Source organism: Motacilla alba, chromosome 2, assembly GCF_015832195.1.
Source record: "Motacilla alba alba isolate MOTALB_02 chromosome 2, Motacilla_alba_V1.0_pri, whole genome shotgun sequence".
Classification (NCBI taxonomy): Eukaryota; Metazoa; Chordata; class Aves; order Passeriformes; family Motacillidae; genus Motacilla; species Motacilla alba.
This window is the reverse complement of record NC_052017.1, coordinates 105050568-105072086: the sequence shown is the minus strand read 5'-3', so window position 1 is coordinate 105072086 and position 21519 is coordinate 105050568. Positions and strand designations below refer to the sequence as shown.

The following is a 21519-nucleotide window of genomic DNA, read 5'->3' as shown; positions in this document are numbered from 1 at the left end:
GACAGTGGGTCCCAAGTTTTCACCCTTTTTTTAAAGTTTTGGTCCATTTACATATTTGGGTTAATTGTCCAAATACAGCTTCAAGTTATGAAGTCCTATCCTCCCACATCTTGCTCTCCTCAATTTGCTGTTGTTTATACTTTTTGGGCCTGAAGCTGCAATGGTGTCCTTGGTTCTCAGGCTGGAAAAGGATTGTTTTGTCTAACTAAGATGGGAAGAGAACTTGCTAACACTTTATATAAAAAGTTCAGTTATATACTAATGCAGTACAGAATCTGGAAAATATGAAAGCTAAAACTTAAGGCATCAAAATAGCCTACTTCACAGCAAAATTTACATTTGATAAGTTGCAGAATGCTTCTATTTTTCTTTTGGGGGATGTAGCTTCTACTGTGTAAAGGCTCTCCCTAGTTAAAAGCAGTCTCCCACCCTACTCTTCTTGCTAAAACTTCTTTTTTAATGGATAAATATTTATGCAGACCATGTAATAGTTGTTCTAAAACAATTTTCAAGATACCTGCAAGAATTCCACTTTTTGGCAGCACCTGGATTTTTTTTTCAATTAAAAAAAAAAAAAATTTCCAGGAAACCAGACCTACCTTGGAATAGGTTCTTTGACTGCCTGTTCCAAGAAATGATCTCACAGTGTTGTTAACATTTATTGTCAGCGTGTATTAGTACATATGGGAAGGACTAAAGGCTTTCATTGTTATTTGGCTGTATGCCTTTGGCATTCCTTAGGATACACCCCTGTGAAATGCTGAAGTAAGTAAACCAACTAAGCAGGTAGGACAGGGACAGTGCCTACTGTCATCCCTTCTTCTATTTTTCTGCAAGGCCTGTAACTTCAGCCTAAAAGGATTTTGTGTCACTTAGTGTTACAGTTAAATTGATCACATTTATTTTAGTTTTCTTCTTGGGCCTGTGCTACAATCTCTCCACCAGCAGAACCTGCCACCATTCCTATATAAATACAGCTGAATTTAAATGGTCCTATCCACCAAGTTTTTAAATATATTTTTATACCCATACATAAAGCATAAGAATAGAAATCACAGATACATTTTTATATATAAATATAAATACAGATATATCTCAGGGTTTATCTGTACTTTCTATTGTTTTATTTTTATTTCAGGCATTTCAATAGTTGCTTGCTTTATGATCTCTTTTAAAAAGAGTTCTAAGTGCTTGAACCCAGCTCTGGTTGTAGCTGCTTTATTCCTAGGGATCTTATGGTGATCTTCGGCTTGCCTACCTATGTAGGTATTACCCTGCCTCTGTGGTACTGTATAATCTTACTTTCCCCCAGCAAGCATAGAAATATATCCCCTGCTACAAAAGATTAATTAAAAATATCTCTGGAAAATAATTTGTAACCTAGGTGATGACTATTCTTGTCCACTAGGAGAACTCTGGGCAGAGCTGTCACCCCAATATATAAATAACGATGCTTATCTCTATGAAGAAATGAGACATATATATGCCAAGAGATTTCAAGGAAAAAATAAAAGGAATATTGAACATTCTAATTTAAACACTGAGCAAAACATGGTGCTATACATTGAACACCAGAATTGAAGAAAGACACTTAGACTTCCTGGTTTTCACACCTCCAAACTATGAACAGTAGATACATTTCATATTTAATGCAGCTTTATTCCAAGTAGATACAACCATTATTGCAACAAGAGAAAAGAAATACAAGAAAATGCAGAGCAAAATAAAAGCACCCTAGAAAATTGTCATTTCTGTTCCCATTGACAGACATTTACTCTTGCAAGAACAAATGATTTCAGTGGCTTCAAAGCAGTTATTCACTGACACAAAGCTCAGGCAGGAATTGCTGGAATTTCAGCTGCTGGCCTTAAAGGGAAAAAAAAAAAAAAAGTAGGAGACTTCTCTGTCAGGTGCAAAAACAAATAAAAAATGTATTAACACAATATGAAACAAACATACATTAAATAGTTCGGTTTCGGTTCCCTGGTACATCAGACTTGCAAATGAATTTTTAAAAATTTACATATTCAATTAAACAATTTATCTATCATTGTGGAAAACACAGCTCTTTATTTCAAGTTTATATTAACTATAAATATCTACAGACAGGAAAGATCCACTTCAGGCTGGCACTCTTCACTTCCCCATCCTTTATGTCTTCTGCTCTTTGCCTTTTGGAGAAAACATTACAGCGTAAGGCTGCCGCCTTTTTGGACGTTGACAGGGAGCAAGATCTTCTTTAATGTAGCCTTAAAAAGAATAAACCTGAGGTAAGAAATATAATATAAAAACAGGCATAACTTTAGCTTTAATGTGTGTTTAGCCTCAAAAAAATAACTTGTAAATTTTTTTTCCTTTTGGGGTAACTGGTTCTGACTTCACATAAAAGTTTTGAGATCCCAGCGTGCAAATATCATTCATTAAAATACACAGCTACTTTCTAGTAGGTGACTGCACAGTAATGCAATACAGACAGTTAACAATGAAGAACAGAATGGAAACTATGAATTGTTCATCTATTCAAAACAAAACTGCACTTTCCAATTTCTTTTACCGAGGATTTTACATAAGAGCAACAAAGTACACAAGAACTGCTAATTCAATTCACTAACAAAAATCACTTTTGAAAATGTAAATCCTAGTCACAGAGGAAAGTTCAGGCACATGTGTTTTGTAGGTATAAACAGCACCTCCCTCTGTTTTAAGAGCACCTAGACTTATTAAAGACTGGAAAAAGCTGAACATGAGCCTATGGATCAAGCACATCTTGAAAACTCTCTGATAAGAAAAGTGGATAGAAAATTTCTATAACATGCACAACTTAGCTAACACTGACAGTGAACAGACATTTTATGCCAGTCAGCTTCAGCACCTGGCTTTTGTCAATTCCTTACTGTTGATCAGCCACAACATCCACCAAAATGAGCGTAGAAGATTTCTACTTCAGAGTTGGAAAATTCTTTCTATGTAACTCAGTTATTAAAACAAACCAAAACAAAACAACACAAACAGATGGTTCAAGATACCAATAAGAAGTAGAAAATACCTATGTTGTAGCCCAGTACACTGGAGTGGCAAGAGCAATTGCTCATCATGGGAACTCTCTCCTGTGTTGTGTTTTAGTTCTACAGCACTACTACAAAATGCAACCCTCCAGGGGAGGGTTGATCTAAAGCCTGCCTCTGATATGCTGTTGAGAACTATTAACAACTGAACAGCTCTTACTCCAGAAGAACAAGGAGACAGCCAAGAAGCTAATTTTTAATGAGGCTGCAAGCAGATTCCAAATGGGTAGTAAAAAGTTATATGATCCATAAAAAATCAAGGCTCCCTGTTGTGAAAGATTAAGGATGATACTGCAATGCGATCACACAATACACATACACAACTCTGGCTACATTTTCCTACGCCTGACCTGACATTGTTACAAGAACAGATAAAAGCAAAGATTAATGTTTCACAGCTAATGCACAAGTAAAGATATAAGGAGCTCAGGGAGCTCCTATAGGCCTCCTCACCCCAGCACTTCACCACTTCTGAAGAATTGTACGTAGAGTACACTACAAACTCACTGTGTTTTAACATAATTTGTGAAACCACATTTTTACACCAGGCTCTAAGATTTTGAAAAATTATTTAGAAAGAACAAACTCCTAGGTGAAGACGAGTTTAAAAAAACCCCAAAACCAAACACCACATCTTTTCAATGTCACTAACAAGCAGGGTATATGTATGAAAAACTGTTTAACTACACCTTACCTGCAACATTTCCATTATCACCTGGTATTATGAAGCTCTAAAAACACTGACAAAGGACATCAATAGTGCTGCCTGTCTCTCCTAAGTAAGTACAATACAATCTCTTGCCTCTGAAAATCCAATTCTTGCTTATGGTCAAAAATCCCAATTATTTCTGCCATCTCTATCTAGGCTCTAAGAAATTCTGCTTATATTCCTTTCTTCGTAGTACAGGAACTGTTAAAACCAGACAATGGTGGCTGCAGTGGCTGCTGATAAACAGACCTGAACAGGACTAGGTGAGAAAGGCTGCTATATGAACTAGAGATAGTTTCAGGGAAAAAAAAAAAAAGAAAACAGCTTTAAAAAGTACTTTTCAAGATTTTTTTGGCACAAACCTCTTTCTACACAGGTTTGGGTAGAAGGAAATCCAACCTCCCAGAAATTTTCTGGAGTATTTGGAGGAATGTAGCGAAATCTATGTCTTGAACAGGAAGCTAGTTTCTTCTCTCTCTCTTCTTCTGGAATGTCTGCATAATACTGAATGTAAGGGAAGGGGAAAATCCCAGTTAACAAATTCATACATAATAGAAACTGTTTTACACAATTGACATTATCAATCACTGTGTTTATTAACACAGTTATCTAAAAACAATGGTGAGGACAGCCAGAGTAGAGATTCATTATCCAAGTGACAAACACCTGGCAATCATCCTAAAAGCTTACTGAATTTACAGACTAAGTGTAACTTTATCGTGGCAAATTTGTTAACCTTCTATCTTTTAACATACCATAAGTAACAAGGTTGAGGCAGGTGTACAATTACTTATGTCAACAGTCTCCTGACTGATTTTACAAAGCCAAGTAGCACAGGTGTTGAAAGAGATTGGAATTTTTAAATTTATTAAGTGTCAGCTTGCATCTAGAAATAAAATTAAAAAAGGAAAAAAACCCCGCTACAAACCCCATGCTGCAGAATTATTTCCAGTATTCAGATTTACAGTAGTAACTGCAAATTTAAGTCAAAATGCTGCAAACTTACTTAGCCTCAAATTGGAGGTAAATAAAGTTAGTTTAAGTAGCTGACTGACACTAGGACTACAGAAATTATCTGTCAACTGAGCATTCTCTATAGTAAATTGGCTACACTCTTTCACCCCTGTCAGCTGTACTGGGGGCTGCAATGAGAAAAGGATATACTCCCTCCAAACCTTTTTGCTGGGTGTTTCCCCAGTAGCACCATAGAAAGGTACAGGGTATTTTTTTTATGCAGTTCTCTACCAGTTTAATTTGTAATTCTACTTGTATCTCCTAAAAATACAAAGCTGGACCTTAGAGCACACAAGGGTCGAAATATTTTAAAAGTGAATGCACTGTTTGATCAACTGCTAAGGCAACAGTCACAGCCACACAACAAACCTGACCTTTGTGAAAACGGTAAAACAATTCTACTGAAATGGCCGTGCTACAAATCAAAAAGGCAAATCACAGTTTATAACTCAGGAAGAGAACACGATACCTCTATCAAAAGAGATTATGATTATTTCATGCTGTCAGCTACTGGCATGATATCAGAAAACCTACTTGGAATTGTCAAGTATGCTCATTCAATTTTTACTGACAAAAGTTAAGAATGAGGCATTAAGTCAACAAAATTAACTATAAGAATTCTAGAGTGTCTGTGTAAGACAAATATTGCTGAGTTTTATTTAGGGATAACTAGCAGGGCTCCTTATTTTGTCCTGTAAATACCCTGAAATTTTACAAATTAATCTACTAAAAGTTGTTAGTGTGTTGCATTTTTAATTAAACAATTTATGATTAGTAAGGAATAATTACAGATCCAACAATGAAAAATACAGTACAGTTAGTAGCAACAGAAAATAAGAACAATCAAAAATTAAGACAAGCATGTTTTAAAAATAAATTAGAAAGAAACTTCTCCTCTGGCTTCTTTAGAAATCTATCAGGCTTGACAGAGAATGACAGTTATGTATGTCAGCTAAACACCAAAAAGAACTCTCAGCTGTTTTCTACATTGATCCCACTGTCCACAGCATTTTTAATCCACACAAAACATTTGAGTTAGGCTTTTCCATGTGTGAAGATACTGCAATCTCATCCTGTCTTCCCTGTAGAAGAACTGTTTAGAGAACTCTACGATTTACAGTTTGAGAAAGTGAGCAAACCCTAAAAATGTTCCTCCCATTAGTTTAGCAAAAATTTACAGAATAATTCCTGTAATCTAAATGCATATAAAAATGCATCTGAGTGATCCTCCTACTCACCTAAATGTAGCTACACTTAACAACCACACTAACAATTGTTACTTTTACAAGCTACCTGTAACTTCTGCCTACAATCTTTCTCTGATAGCATCACAAGGTCATAAAAAACCAAAACAAGACTTCTTATCAAAAGTTCTACACTGTAAAGTGAATGAGATGCTTCCACAAAGCTTTAAGATAAGCACTTATAAAGGACTTTAATATCAGCCTGCTGTGGCACGTGCAGAAGTTAAATCCCAGGTCTTCTCAGAGTGACAGTAACTGACCCCACTCACACCACTTGCAGTACACGGCCAGAATCAATTTACTGACCTCTATCCATTCCCTATATATTCCCTTAGACTTTGGCAGCTTTTCAAACCCATATGGCTAATCAGCAAGCCAAGACTTTTCTAAAGCATCATTTATGCTTTATCCAAAACTCCCTTCTTCCACAGGCATTTAATTCAAAGCCAGTTTTATTATTGTGCAATGACACAGCCAAGCATTCCACACATTCCAAGACATTCATTTTGAATGGTGTAGACTTAAAAAAAAAGCCCCAGAAAAGCCAAAACCAACAACAAACCCAAACTTTCCTAGCATTTAATGTAGAAACCTACTGTTACAAAACTGGAGCTGTGAATGTTTCCAGACACTATAGTTATCACTCCAATTTGACAGAAAAGTAACACAAGTTGGATTTACAGAAGTAAGATCTGTAGTTTACAGAAACAGGAAATTAAAATGCTTAACACATGGCTCTGGAACCATGAAACAGACTGAAGGTTGAAGGTTGTTTTGTTTTCTTTCAAACTCTTTAAATCAAACATATTTTTTTAAATGGTGTTTATAGTTGACTGTAAAAATTAAGTATTTGTATTTAATGAGTTTTACCAATATTTTTCAGAAAATATTTTCATTAAAAACATACTCTAATAAATTTCTTCAGCTAAGTAAATGGGACTTGACTATAAAGTGAATAGCAGGAGAATCTCTGGAATATGTTGGTTCTCGATACATGCGGAAATTAAGTGGAAAGATTACGGAAAATCCACCATTGTTCAGTTATTAATCCACACTTCTACTGAGTCATCATTTATTAGATCATAACTCTATTAATGGCTAAATAAAACATGTTCTTATTACACATGTAATTACGTCAATATTTTATCTCCACACCAAGTATCTGAAAGCAGCTTAGTAAATAGAAAGGGAGGAAAAAATGTGTAATGTGAAATTGAAAATTTCAATACTTTTAAACAAGTATTTTAAACAAGTATCTTTAAACATTTTTTTGCATACATTTGCATAAATATACACATTGTTTCCTACGCTGGTGCAATTATCTGAAAAAATTAACCCAGAAAACAAAGAAAAAAATCAACCAAAATGAGATCTGTCTATCTATATAAAGGTACAATAGGATACAGAACTTACTTATTCCAGCACCCTTGAAGTTCAGCAGAGCTTTTGATCTACAGTTTGGAAACCTGTAATAGCTCTTTGACCAGCTAATGTGTTTTTTATTAACAGTAATCTCACTAGAACCATGATGTAAGAAGCTCTTCTGTCATGCAGATAAACACAAAAAAATCAAACCCAAGTCTTTCCATGCTGTATGTGGTTACTGCACTAAAAACAAACAAACCACCTACAAATTTGGTTATCCAGCTTTGGTAAACACTTACTTCCCAGCTACTGTAGGTAATGATGATGATGCAACCAGATTAATAATTAAAAACAGCACTTCAGCACTTAGATACTGTTTGGAGTTAGAAGAATGGAAGAATGACAAATTTTAAAGCATTACTTACTATTTCACATTCCTTACAAGTGTGGCCAAGTAACTTTCTTCTTTCTTCTTTTTTTCTAATAACCTCAATATGAGGAAAATCTATCACAGTATTCTTTCTGAAAAACAAAAATGTTTTCACATAATACTACTTTTATTTCTTCTACATGATTGGAATTTTCCATTTTTTTAGAACACAATGATGGACAGACAAGTTTAAAAAATAATTCAGAAAACATCTACAAAACCCAAATCATATTGCCTTTCATAGTTGAATAGGGCAATTTCTATAAATAAAACAGTTTTCAAATGTAATATGAACTTTTATATAACCAGAGATGTGTGTCTCATTATTATGGCTTTTCACAGTGTAAAAGTAATTACTATCTAGAAATTACTCAAACAGAGATCTTCTATAGAATATTTTTGTCCAAGACAGAGTTGTGCTTGCAATGATTTCCATGAGAGGAACACATATTAGGGTTCAAGATCAGTAGGTTCTTTTCAACTTAACTTCTTTCAAAACAGTAAACAAGTTTTCCTGTACAAAGAAAACATGCACAGGTAAAATATAAGCTAACTGAAGGGCTTGGTATCATTACAAAAGGAAGACTCAGACTTCTAATTATGATTATACTGGAAGGCAACAGAGGAGGCACTAAGTTGAACACTATTCATTTATTGCCTAGCGAGGAAGGGGCAAAAATACCAGAGGAGGAAAGGTTTTCATTTGTACAAGCAGCCCACAGGTCCTTGGCTCATAAATTCAGGCATGACCACACGCCTGTAAGAAACCACACAGATTACAAAACTGCATTCACTAAAATTATGAAAAGCAGAGGAGGCAATCCTTTCTCTTCAGCAAATTTAACAGGCATATCAACATTTTTTTCCCTTACTCCAGTTTTTATCTAAAGTCTTTTATCTAATGTAGTAAATCTTCACCTTCTGCATCTTCAACTGCTAGGCTGTTACATACAAACATGTTTATTTTATGGAGGATCAAGTTTCCTACAGGGAAGATACAAAGAGCCTTAAAATGCCCATAGAGAACAAACTAAAGTACCTCTCATCACTTTTGAAATAAGGCTCCACAAAAGCTTTCTGCTTGGCTTTATCTTGTTTATCCTCATGTGCTGTAAACAGACATGCAAAACAAAATACAAGGTTAACAGGCTGCCTGCAGAAACTTCTGTAAAATTATTAACTAACTGTTAAGAAATATAAAAATGCCATGTACATTTCAGTCTGAGACAACAGATTAAAATAGATACAAAAAAAATACAGAATTGATAGAACCATCAATCAAAAAGCATTACTGGAGCAGAAGGAAAGCAGCAGTGACACAAGCAAAAAAGACAAGAAGAACATCAAAGGAAAGGCTGCTTAAAATACAAAATACTGTAAAATCTTCAATAGAACCTAGAATAGTGAGAAGAAAGAAAGTAAATAACTGTAGCCAAAACCTGGTATTTCTTTTAAGAGTCAATTTAATGTTTTGCTGCTTCCACTATGCCAACTTCCACTATGCATTCCACATTTGTGTGGTGATAAATGAACTACCAAAAAAAAATTCATATTGCTTTATGTTTTGACCTTACAAGTAATCAACTTTACCACAAATTTATGCAAAAAGAACTGGTGGTTTATTTGGCATATTTGTTCCTAAAGAACAGAGTCTGATTTCAAATCGACTCTTGTAGGTTAAGTAAGCTAATAAAGACAAAACCAAATTATATCCCACTCTTTAGTTTCTTGCTTGCTGCTGTTATTCCCTTATCCTGCTCTTCATCATGAAGAGTTTCTTTTTCATCACATGCAGGAGGACTGTCTTCTGGTAGGCAGGATTCATATTCTTCATGGGTCGTCCGATCAAACATATCTGTTATTTCTCCTCCTTTAATAAAAAGCACAAAGAACATCCAAATCAGTGTCTCAATGATTTTAGTCAAGAAATTGCATTTTGACTAAACGTGTATCAAAAGAAGTAACACTTACTTACTGCTCGAGTACAATTAACTCAAAAGCAGCTACATCTTAATCCCTGCTGCAACTTCTCTGTCAATCTTTCAAATGTGCCCAATGCTCATTTATTTTTCAGATACCTTGGAACCCATTTCTAAAATCTGATTAACTGCTAAATCACCGTGAGGTACATTTAACCTTAATACTGGATATGTGACATTTTTCTTCTTGTAATTATGGACTTACCCAAGCAAAAGGAAATATTTTTTGTGGGTAGGAAATAGTCACTGCCCTGCAGCCATCATTCACCACATACCATACAAAAGTGATATAAACACATTTGGATTTATTTTAAACATACTAGTTCTATTTATATGTCATTAAAAATGAAATTAGTCTTCTCATACAAAGTCTGATGTGATTACATAGAAAACTTTCAAAGCTATTTACTGAAGGTGACATCAGAACTGTTATATGGTTAAGTATTTCACCCCTTAAGCACTGTAAAGGAATAGGTAGCTACTGGCTCTCTCAGCACAAATCCTGTCTTTTTTCTTAACCTATGTTAAAAAAAACAACCTCAAAGCCCATTACCAACTCTCTAGTAAACAGACTGACCCTCGGTAACCTATAAAAATTCATCACCAATTTTTTTACTGCAAACCATTTTCTACTATCTAGCTATACAGGAAAAAAAAAAAGTGCTCTTTTAGTCTTTCCTCCTCAAAAAAAAACCCAGCCAAACAAAAAAACTCCAGCACACCCCCAAACCCCCACCATACCACAAAAAAGCAAACCAAACCGAAGAAAAGAGAAAAAAAAAGCCTTACGTGGACTGCTTTCCTGATTTTGCTGTTGACTTTTCATTTCTAATAGCACACTGTCACTAACATAAGTATAATCCATATCAACAACTTCCCCTCCAACTCTGGTCTGAGAACCACTCTAGGGAAAAAAAAGGCAAACATGACAATTCCATCCAGAAGCAACTGGTGTAGTCAGTGTCAGTGCTGTGTATCTGAAACACTTTCAAAGCAGTTACTGGCTTCTTTTTGGACACTGATTTACCTTTTCTCCTGCAGGGTACAGCCTCGTTAGAATTCTTACAACCATTTTCCACTTTCATACTAAGAATATTCCTGCTGAGTTCATAAAGTACAACTAAACAGTGGACATGTTTTAGGATATCTGTAGCATGAACAAAATCAAATGAGCCAAATTCCGAATATTGTTACAAAGTGGGTTTGGTCTGCCCAGAACAATGTTCATGATACTACTTTGCAGGCTTTTTCAACATCACAGAACATGCAGATTTATTATAAAAGTTCACCTTTGTATCAATCACAGTAATGTCCATTTTGTACTGTGAAAGGTCAGCTCCTGGGTCAATGCTCCACTGGAAGTTTTCTAAAGATGGTTTATCTTTCAGGTCTGTATGCACAGATTATGAGAAAAAAAGGACAAACAATTAGAATCAAACTCTGCTAGAAGCATCTGATCCACTTGCTGTTCTGTATGTGCTTTATGATGGCACTCAAGGTGATCTGGGATCAGCCTGGGTCAGGCCGACAGGCTTGTAGTTCCCTGCATCCTCACTCCAGCTCTTCTTGTGGATGGGTGTCACATTTGCTCACCTCCGGTCAACTGGGACCTCTCTGATTATCCAGGACTGCTGATAAATTATGGAAAGTGGCTTGCTGAGCACTTCTGCCAGCACTTCTGAGCACTTCTGCCAGCACTGCTGAGCACTTCTGCTCAGCACTGCTGAGCACTTCTGCCTCGGTATCCTCATGTGGATCCCATCTGGCCCCATAGACTTGTGTGTGTGTCTAAGTGGTGCAGGAGGCCACTGACAATTTCTTTCCCCTTGGACTATGGGGACTTCTGTTCCCTATTCCAGTCTTCAAGCTCAGGGGCTGGGTACCCTGAGAATTACTATTAAAGATTTAGGCAAAAATGCACTAAGTACCTCATTCTTTTCCTCATCCTTTATCTCTATGTTTTCCCCACATCCAATAAAGCTTATTCTCCTTAGCCCTCCTTTTGTTGCTGATGGATTTACAGAAATGTTTTTATGGCAGTAGCCAGATTAAGCTCTAGCTAGACTTTGGCCATTTTTATCCTGTGTAATGCCACAACATCCTTGTAGTTCTCCTGAAGCTGCCTCCCTCTCTTCCAAAAGTCATAAACTCTTTATCTCTGAGTTCTCGCCAATGCTCGCTGTTCAGTCAGGCTGGCCTTCTTTCCCCTTAGCTCACCTTGCAGCACATGGGGCAGCCTGCTCCTACACCTTTAAGATATCCTTCTTCAAGAATACCCAGACTTCTTGGACTCCCCTGCCCTTCAGCACTGCCTCCCAAGGGAGGACTGTCAAGTGATCTCCCAAACAGGCCAAAGCCTGCCCTCCAAAAGTTCAAGATAGCAGTTCTGCTACCTCCCACTTTTTACTTCTCTGAGAATGGAAAACTATCATTTTGTGACTGTCATACTCAAGATGGCCCCCAACCATCACTTCACCTACCAGTCCTTCTCTGCTTACAAACAACAGGTCCAGGAGGTGCCTTCCCTAGTTGAGTCACTATTAGCGTTAGATCAATGACAATTCAAGTGTCAGGTCTAAGCAAAGAGTACAAAAGCGTCTGGTCATTGTTCCAAAGATGCTACTTGATTTATCTCTGAGGAGAATGTTTAGATTACAAGCTACATGGCCACACCAACTATTGGCAGTATCTTTTAAATTCATAATGCAAGTATTTCTAAATAAAGTATGCAGTGTAACAGCTTGGCTAAGGAGTACAGCAGCTTTGATTCTACAACGCTAGTTCAAGAAGTTTTCCAACTGGGAGCACTTAAGAGGAAATAATATACATGCTCTAGAAAGAATATATGACAGCCTGTGTTCATTATCAATGAAGGCACAAATTTCCTTACCAGATCATTAGGAATAATGAAAAATATTAACAAAATGACATATGCTTACACTTGAGTAGTTTTCTAATATTTGATATAGATAGTTTAAACTAAAACTTCATGAGATTTTATTATTACACTGCAACAAATAACAATGCTAAACAAACAACAAAGAACAAGATTCCTAGCCTGTTGAATGTACACCTGAATACCAATGATATATTTACTACACTGTGGCAAAAGTATGCCAGGAAGACACAGACTTGTACATGTTGGGGGTGATCTCGAGAAATCCCAAATAGAATGTGACTGAGTTAGAAGCAGAACGAAGGGATTAAAGTAGAAGAAAGGAAGATAGGAAAAATTCTATTCAATCCGAGCACAGGCTGAGGGGGTAGGCAGGCAGTAAAAGGAACATTTTCATCAAGTTACCTTGCTCATTTTGCTGTGCTTTACTTTTTGATAGTCTACAAGGGTTTGGCTGAAGTACAGATGCTGGTTCAGACTCTCCATGTCCTGTCCTTGTTTTCTTTCTATTTGGTACATGGCCACTGGCAACCTAACAACATATTGCAATTTTACTATTTCCCAAAACTTAAATAAAATACTTCAAAGGAGAAGAAAAAAGAGTTAGAAAAGCATACCTTTACATCATCAAAAAGTTCCTCTGTCTCTGCAGAACTCGGCAAGGGTGCAAATTTGAAGGGAGGAACTTCTTCTTTCGTTGGGATCTGGTTTTTCCCGTCAGGGAATGTCTTTCCCAGCACTGCCTCTTGTACACAGGATTCCTCTTGTAAATCTCTGCCAAACAGACAGCTCTCATTGTTGGCATTTTGAACGGATGATGAACCTTCAGGAATGGTCTTCCCTATGTGTGAAAAAAGGTCATGCAGAGTCACTTGCTTCAGTCTGTTTTTATATGTCTCCTCACTTCCTTGTTTTTTCTCCTGACCACGAACTCCAGAGAAGCGATCAGACAGATCCAAGGGCTTATCCCCTGTATGTTCCCCATTAACCTGCCGAACATCAGATCGAAAGGGCACAGAGTTCTCTTTGCTGAATGATGTTTTCTCACAGCTAACTGCATGATCATCTTCAGCTCTCTTTCTCTTAGCACACTTGCCTTCTAGCTGCTTCTGGTATACAAGGAGGACATCACTCTTGATCGCCTCATTTTTAGCTGTGCAGGTGTTTCCAACACAGGTTACAGCCTCGTTAGAATTCTTTTTCAAAACCATTTGCCTGTGGACAGAGGCCTGGCTGATAACTGAGTTGATTTCCATCCCAAGATTCAGCGGTGCAACAAAAGCAACATCTTCAGATTTTGATCTACTTTTATGAGATCTGGAACTGGATGGATTGTTGAAGAGGTTGGTTTTGAAATGAGGCTTCAATTCTGAATCTAAAATACAAGGAGCATGAACTGTACTTGAGTTGTTCTTCACGCTGCTAGAAGCTCCAAAAACAGGAGAAGCTACCCGAGAATCCCAGTCATCACCTGGTGGAGTGTTATGAGATGGATCTGAAATACTGAATACAATGAAACATGAGAGACTTTTCTGGTGTACAGATGGAAGGAGAGAAAGTGATATAAAAAAATGTAATGTTTCCTATTGCTGATCTTCTTTAAAGCTGTGTGAGCTGCTAGTATTAACTGAAAACAGAAGGAAAAACAAAAATTAACCTATTCTAGGGATAGGTACTGTTGCACTTAGAGCTGCAGAAGGCAAACAAAATACAGACCTCGTCCCTCATTTTGGTGTATGGTGTGTCTGTTCCACATTCAACTGAGAACCAAGGACAGAGTTAAGCTTGCCTAAGTATCTCTTCTATCCAAGGACTCCCTACCTTTCAGTGCAATGAAAAGGAAGAAAGTGAGAATGGTCACAATAGGATTCTATTTAGGTTCTTGTATACATCTTAAAACCACAACAGATTGTCAAAGCTTCTGCAAGTGAAGGAAAAAAGTGCAAGCTCCTTTCAGGTACTGTTTTTTGCCTGTCATCAACAAAACATAGATTCAAGACAACAAATAGGGTAAAAAAAAAAATCAGTTTAGACCACAATATCCTGAGTAGAGTGGGAAGGGCAACAGACAATTGGTTTGACACCTAATCAGAGCAATAGGATCCTTCTTACATTCCAGCTCCATGCCCACTATCCACAGGGTTATGGGCCTCAGAAGATACCTTGCAATAATGAGAAGTTAGGAAAGAAGAGACTGTGTACACAAGAAGCCCAAACCAGAAGTTTGTGAATTAAGTAACAGCCTACAGTTTTGCATTCTATCAGTTTCTTTGCTTCTCATGTTATTTATTTGAAAGAAACCCCTCTGATAACAAAAATACTTATTTCCATTTCTATACCTTTAAAGCAAAATGCTGCATGGTTTGAAATTCTACGAAGACCCAAACTTCTATAAGCCTGCTTAAAACAATTATAGCTATTATAACTGAGTGGAAACACACCCTAAATTGTTGTCATCATATCTTGATTCAGAAGCTGGATGTTTTCTTGAGTCTTCAGACTGCATGCTCTCTGAGGCCTGGCTCATAACTGTATTAGTGAGGGGAAGATTCAGTACACTCTGGGACTCCTTGCAAGTGGTGAAGGAAAACAAAGAAAAGAAGCGTGAGAAGACATTGGATTTAAAATTAGAAATATGCTTGGTTGGCACATAAATCCTCTGAAGACCCATTCAAATCAAAACATTCAAAACTCTGAAAAATCATAAAAGCTAAGAGATGAAATTTGGACCAGAAGCTTTAAAGAAATCTTATGGAAACTGAAAACATTAATTCACATGCATGGACATGAAAATATTCTTCATACTATAATTTTCATGACAGTTACCAACTAAAACCATCAAATAATCTCACCTGAGTCACCAACCAGTCTCATGGTCAAGAAATACTTTTCAATGCCTTAGATTTGATTACTACACAAAGGGAATTTATCAGACACACGGATTTAGATCACTGTACTAACAAAACTTGAAAGGAGGAACCATGTCTCTACCCTCCTCCTCAACCCACCACCCCCCCCCCCAGACAGGTCAGCATAGTTATTTCTCTTCATGCTCAAGTCAGCAAAGACTAAGCAAAAGCAAACCAAAGTGAGCTTACTGGAACTCAGAATACTTTTGCAGAATTTTAATGCAAAAGAGAAAATCACTGTTTTTGTAAACAACTGGCCCAAAAAGTTGGTTATGTAAGAAATTTGGGAAGACTTACAGATTCCTCTTCAACACTAAGTCCAATTGTTTCTGCAACGACTGCAGCCAAGTTAAAAGATGGCTTTGGAACAGGGTATCCTCCCATCCTTGCTTTATCTTTGTGAGTAGAAAGAAGAACACAATAAGCTACATAGGTATTACAGTATCTTGGTTGACTCACAGAGATGGTACAAACACAGAATGAAAAAGATCACAAATTAAAACTGGCATTTATGGAAATAGTTTGATCTCTGACAGATAAAAATCGAATCTGAAAGCAGTAAGTGGCAAAAGAATTTCTGATGAGAGTGAACTGCTGTATCAACACAGAGAAATATGTGTCCAGTTTGAAGAATACAGTTCCCCAAAATTAAAAATCAATGTATAAGTTGCTTTTCACACTCCCAGTCCAGGGCACAAATAGTCTGATAAAAGCAAGTAGAACAGAGATAATGTGTATTTATAATACAATGCTTGTCTTGCATACTTCCTAACTGACAGTAATCATTATTTTTCATGTGTTTTTATTACAAAAACAAATGGATGAGTTTCCCTTCTTTGAGAGGTTTAACATTACTCAGTTCATTAAACTGGGGGCAACATAATAAGATTGGGAAGTACAACAACAGCAACAACCACAATTCTGACTTGCATGAATTCTCATGCTGATTCTCAGACATTAGAGTATTATTTTAAAAAGTTTGTGCTTTATTAGGTTTCTGTGTTAAAAAAGGTTAAAGAGATGAAACCTCAGTTTTACAGTATTTTTGCCTTATTTTGAATGGAATTAGAAGTAAATCTATTAATACACTTACCTGGCACAGGGGACAGTTGTGGATCACAGGTGTCTGTCACTAGTATCTCTCCTCCATGGTGAGTGCTCACTTGTGTGGAAAAGAGTGGAATTTTTCCAAACTCTAGGAGATGTGGAAACATTTTCACATGGTGAAATTAGGTATCCTGTTGTGATAATTTCGCTTAGATACAGACAATGACGCAGATATTAAAAGCACTTAAACGCGAGATTGAATATTTCAGTAGATCCGGCAATGTAAGCACATCTGATAATTTGTGACAGTGATATGTCAGAATAAAAATAAAATTATAAATATTTTACATTAATCCTTTTCCTCACAAATATGACTTCAGCCAGTCAGCCCTAAAACAAAACTGACACAAAATGACACCACCATCTAGTCTGACCATATAAAAATAGTTATTAAAGCTGTATTTGACCTGTTAACAGGGCAATGAAATTACTGAAGGATAAAACATCCAAGGCAACAATGCTCTGCATCAGCTAAGATAATAAAAAGGTGAAAAACCTGAGATCTGAATCATGACAAACATATGCCATGCAGTCCTTTCTACCTTGATGACCAACAGCTTTTCAAAGCCATTAACTGTGATAGGTATTCACAGTATTTCATACTATTAAATGTTGGATTCATTTAGTAGCTCCATTTTTTATACAGGATATGGAGAAAGATTGGTATGCTTAGAAAGGAGAAACTACTCACAGCACTAAAAATTTCAAATGCAAAATAAAGGGCATGAATAACCAGCCCACCCTTTTCATCCCACAGTTATCCTATTTTAGTTCTTGGGAGGAGGCTTTTAGTCAAGACTAATATTTAGTCATATTTATTGATACTTAAAATATCTTTTTTTAATGCCACAAGATAAATTGACCTGGCTTATGATATGTCCTGTGTATCAATAAAACACAAGCAAAGTGCTTTATTTCACAAAAATACTTTTTGTAGAAAAAATACATTAGAGTTATTTCTATGACACTATAGAACAAAGTCTGGAAATTAAATGCACACAATACTTCTGAACTTAAGACACAAAACAAATGCAAACAGTGTGGAATACAGAGAGATCATGTAGATATCTACCAGTTTCCGTAACATTACTTCAGTTGCAGAATAATTTCAGAATGTGGCGAAACATCTGTTTCGCTCTCCACTAGGTGGTGACATTGCTGTGTTTACAAGTCAAAGCTGAACAGATGCTTTTTCAGCCAATTCGCATGAAGAGAAGAAATAAAGGCTGGAAAACTGTTACATTTGCATGTGCACATGGATGAATAAAAGTATTAGGTTGAGATGTGTTCTGAGCATATCACTGATGTAATACTTACTGCTGTAGACTTTCTTCCCCTGGACTCATGCATTATCACAGAAAAAAAGAAAAGACAGAGCAAAAAAAGCACAAGGATTGGGTTTTTTTCTGGTTTTGTTTTTGCCCTTTGCAATCAGGTTTATACACCATCTTTCTCTTTAGGCCTTAATTACAAGGAAAAAAAATACTCTTACCACTGTTGCTTTCCTTAAGTTCCAAATCTGGGGGTGTATGCTCTGTATATCGGACATGCCTATTCTCTTTTTTTCTTCTCATACGATTAACCACAGAAAATGAAGATGTTATAACTGGAGAATCTGGAATAACTTCTTCTGCCTCCACTGCCTGCTGCTTTTGCACCCTGGAGACCAAATCAAGTGGTCAAATAAAACCCCAAATCAGCAAGATGAAGAGGTTTTCACTTCAGCAAGCAGGACAATCACACAGTACAAGAACCCAACAATTGAAATACAGCCACCTCAATAACACTACACTGTAAAAAGTAATATTCAACCCAGTTTTTAGATAAATCTAACAAAAGATTGACCATTGCTCATCAAGCCCAAGAACAGCATACGACCCTAGCTCTTCACATTTGAAGTCAACATGCAACTGCACTATGGAAGACCTTTTCCCCAGAAGAAGATAGGTACTGTAAAGGTTATAGCTTGTCCTCTGAAGCAGGTGCTTCTTTAACAAAAGAATGCTGAAATGGATGGATCAGTGTCTCCCCCTCTGTATGGAAACCCCTCTATATCTTCACAGTTTATGATCCTGAGACTGGCTGAGTTGGTTAGAGCATGGTGCTGGAGAACACCAAGATCCTGGGTTCAATCCCTGGATGGGCCATTAGCTTAAGAGTTGGACTTGATGATTCTTGTTGGGTCCTTTCCAATTCAAGATATATATTCAGTGATCAGAAATACTGCCTTAAATAGAAAATAAAAGCTTTTGGACAATTTAAAATAGTACTGAATAGCACTGTATTCAAAGCAATCCCCCTCGAAAGCATTGATTTTACCTCTAACTCAACTCAAAAAGGTCTTCAGGGAATAATGTAAAAAAGTATGGAAAACAAGTAATGTAAAATACAAGATGAGTTATTTACCTTCTCTCATCAGCTCTAGCAGCCTGCTGGAAAGTCAGTATATAAAGACTGGTGTAACAAAATACAATGCCTTTTCTCTCCAAAAAACTCTATCTAAACATAGTGAGGAAATAACAACAAAAAAGGACTGATTTTGGATCTTTGAATTTAAATAGTTTGTTTAGTACTTCATAAGGGGCTATCTGCCCCTATGGTGGTGGCAGTGAGATGTGGAAGAGGCAGTAAAAACAAAGCACACAGAAATCTAACTCAGCCTGCTTGGTCATCTTCTTGCAGTCGCACTTTCCCTTACGATTCTCAAGAGAAAACACAGGCCAAAAGATAATTTCCTAACTATAAAGAGAAGGATAGAAGGTTCTGATCTAAGGGAAGAAGAGGAAATACAGATTAATTTTTGCTTGCATTGAAGCTGAACCACAACATCTTATATAAAATAAGGTAATGGAAAACTTTAAAAAGCTGTCTGGCCTGAGACAAAAAGCATTTTTGCAGTTAGGCTTTTTACTACTACTAACTTAGAACACTTAATGACAAATACTGATGCACTGATGTTCTCAAGTCTTGATGAATCCCTTGTGTGATTCTATAATTCCTCTTTTCTAGCACATTTACAAAGAAAGCACTGGAAAACTGTATTTTCCACTGGCAATATCTTAAGACACAAATCAAAATAAACAACAGAGCAATATATTAATCAATTTACTTTGCAAATTTAAGTTAGCTGTTAGAGCTCTCTTTAAATTTATTAGCACACGTGGCCTTGTTTGACAAATGAACCTACTAAAAATATATTTTTCTGCAGCTTACTTCTATATTTACCAAGAGGTAGTTTCTACGTACCATCACAGAAAAAAAAACATCAAATGAAGCAGCTGCCATATGTATTGTACTTAAACTATGTAATAACTTCTGAATCATGGATTTATCTGAGATCCCAGAAGAGGTATTTGCAGAAATTTCCTTGCTGTTCCCATCCATGCATAATGAAATCTCAATGTCATAAAGGATCACATAATACAATTCTTCTACACTTCCACCAATTTCACTTATATGGAGAATTCTCAGATTTTATTCCTAATATTATAACTTGGTTACAAAATACAGAAGACTGCAAAAATCTGATTTCATATCATGCAGTAGAAACGATCTGCTACCTACAATGTGATGATATTATATCAATCTGAGTTGCTAATTCTAAATGAAGTACCATGACTATAGCTTAACCAAAAAGCCCAAATGCAGTGACTGTATTACAACAGCAGTACCATCCTTGTAAATTACTGTTTATTTACTCAACTCTGCACTTATTTGAATGATCACCTAACATGCAGAGAAAATAACCTATTGTGACATTGGTCATTGTCAGCTTTCCTGACAGCTGGGGTCATGAAGCTGGGGTCATGAAGTATGTTATCCCGAGAAAATTAAATGCATACAGGATACAGAAAGGACAGTGAAGGTGCAAAGATGGGAAACAAACCAAGAAATACAAAGGAATAGGACTACAGTCATTCAGAACTCAACTCTAGTTGTTTCACTCCCTACTGAAGTTGAATTCTGACAGAGACAAGAAATAAACCACATGCATAAAAAACCTTCTGTAACAAGTCCACACATCCCGTCCCATTTCTCCCAGGCATGTACACAACAGTCACAGATAGGGAAAAGTGAAATAAGTTTCAGATGATGTCAGACTACAACAAGAAAGGAACACTACCTCTGCCTTGCACAGTACATCACATTCACATATTAACAACATTAGATGGCACATTCTTACTAAAGCAAAATAAAATTTCGCATTCAATTTGTAGCTCATTATTTCGATGTCTTGTTTTCAAGATTTACTATAGTATTTTTCTTCTAAAATTGCAAAATTACAGTAAGTTTATTTTAAAAATGTATTGCAAGATCCTGGGCCTTTTTGACTAATAACTACTTTTCTGAAGTCTTGGCCTAGGAAGAAACAAAAGGTAAAGAGGCAACCAAGGAATATAAGTATGAGATGTAAGGCTTTGCTATACACTGTGATCAGAGAACAAGCAAAATTTCTATGATAAATTCACTTCTCCCAGTTTTACTCCCAGTTTAAAACAAGATGCACACAGCTAAAACAAAATAAAAATCTGCACAATAGAAGGCAACTGGGCTTATGTTGTGGCAGTAGGCTAACTTGTCACAGTCTATCTATCAATCTATCAAAAAGAGGAAACAAGATTTAAAGACTTAAAAGCAGATATTTATATTCCAGACATTTCTACTGAGGAATGGGGGAATATCCCAAGCGACCCAAAACTTACTCTAGCTCCTTCTGTAATTGCTGGAACTGTTCAGTTAACTTTTTATTCTCATCCTGTAAGTTGTTTTTTTCATTCACTGAAATTTATAGAAAAAAGTA

General features: G+C 36.4%; 1 protein-coding gene across 3 annotated transcripts in view; it reads right to left on the bottom strand.

Annotated features, from left to right (window-relative positions):
• Nucleotides 1-980: 980 nt before the first annotated feature.
• RBBP8 (RB binding protein 8, endonuclease) overlaps nt 981-21519 on the bottom strand; it is a 41171-nt gene continuing 20632 nt past the window's right edge. For 2 of the 3 annotated variants that reach the window (XM_038128411.1, XM_038128413.1), the window contains 14 exons: nt 21422-21497; nt 18211-18377; nt 16705-16806; nt 15909-16006; nt 15144-15271; nt 13320-14205; nt 13108-13234; nt 11096-11196; nt 10596-10710; nt 9545-9697; nt 8867-8936; nt 7823-7919; nt 4137-4278; nt 981-2249 (listed from right to left, as the gene is read on the bottom strand). In XM_038128411.1, the coding sequence (XP_037984339.1) occupies nt 2152-2249; nt 4137-4278; nt 7823-7919; nt 8867-8936; nt 9545-9697; nt 10596-10710; nt 11096-11196; nt 13108-13234; nt 13320-14205; nt 15144-15271; nt 15909-16006; nt 16705-16806; nt 18211-18377; nt 21422-21497 (2360 nt within the window). In that variant the 3' untranslated portion in view covers nt 981-2151. The remainder of the gene's footprint in view (nt 2250-4136; nt 4279-7822; nt 7920-8866; nt 8937-9544; nt 9698-10595; nt 10711-11095; nt 11197-13107; nt 13235-13319; nt 14206-15143; nt 15272-15908; nt 16007-16704; nt 16807-18210; nt 18378-21421; nt 21498-21519) is intronic. The other variant, XM_038128410.1, reaches the window with a different exon arrangement.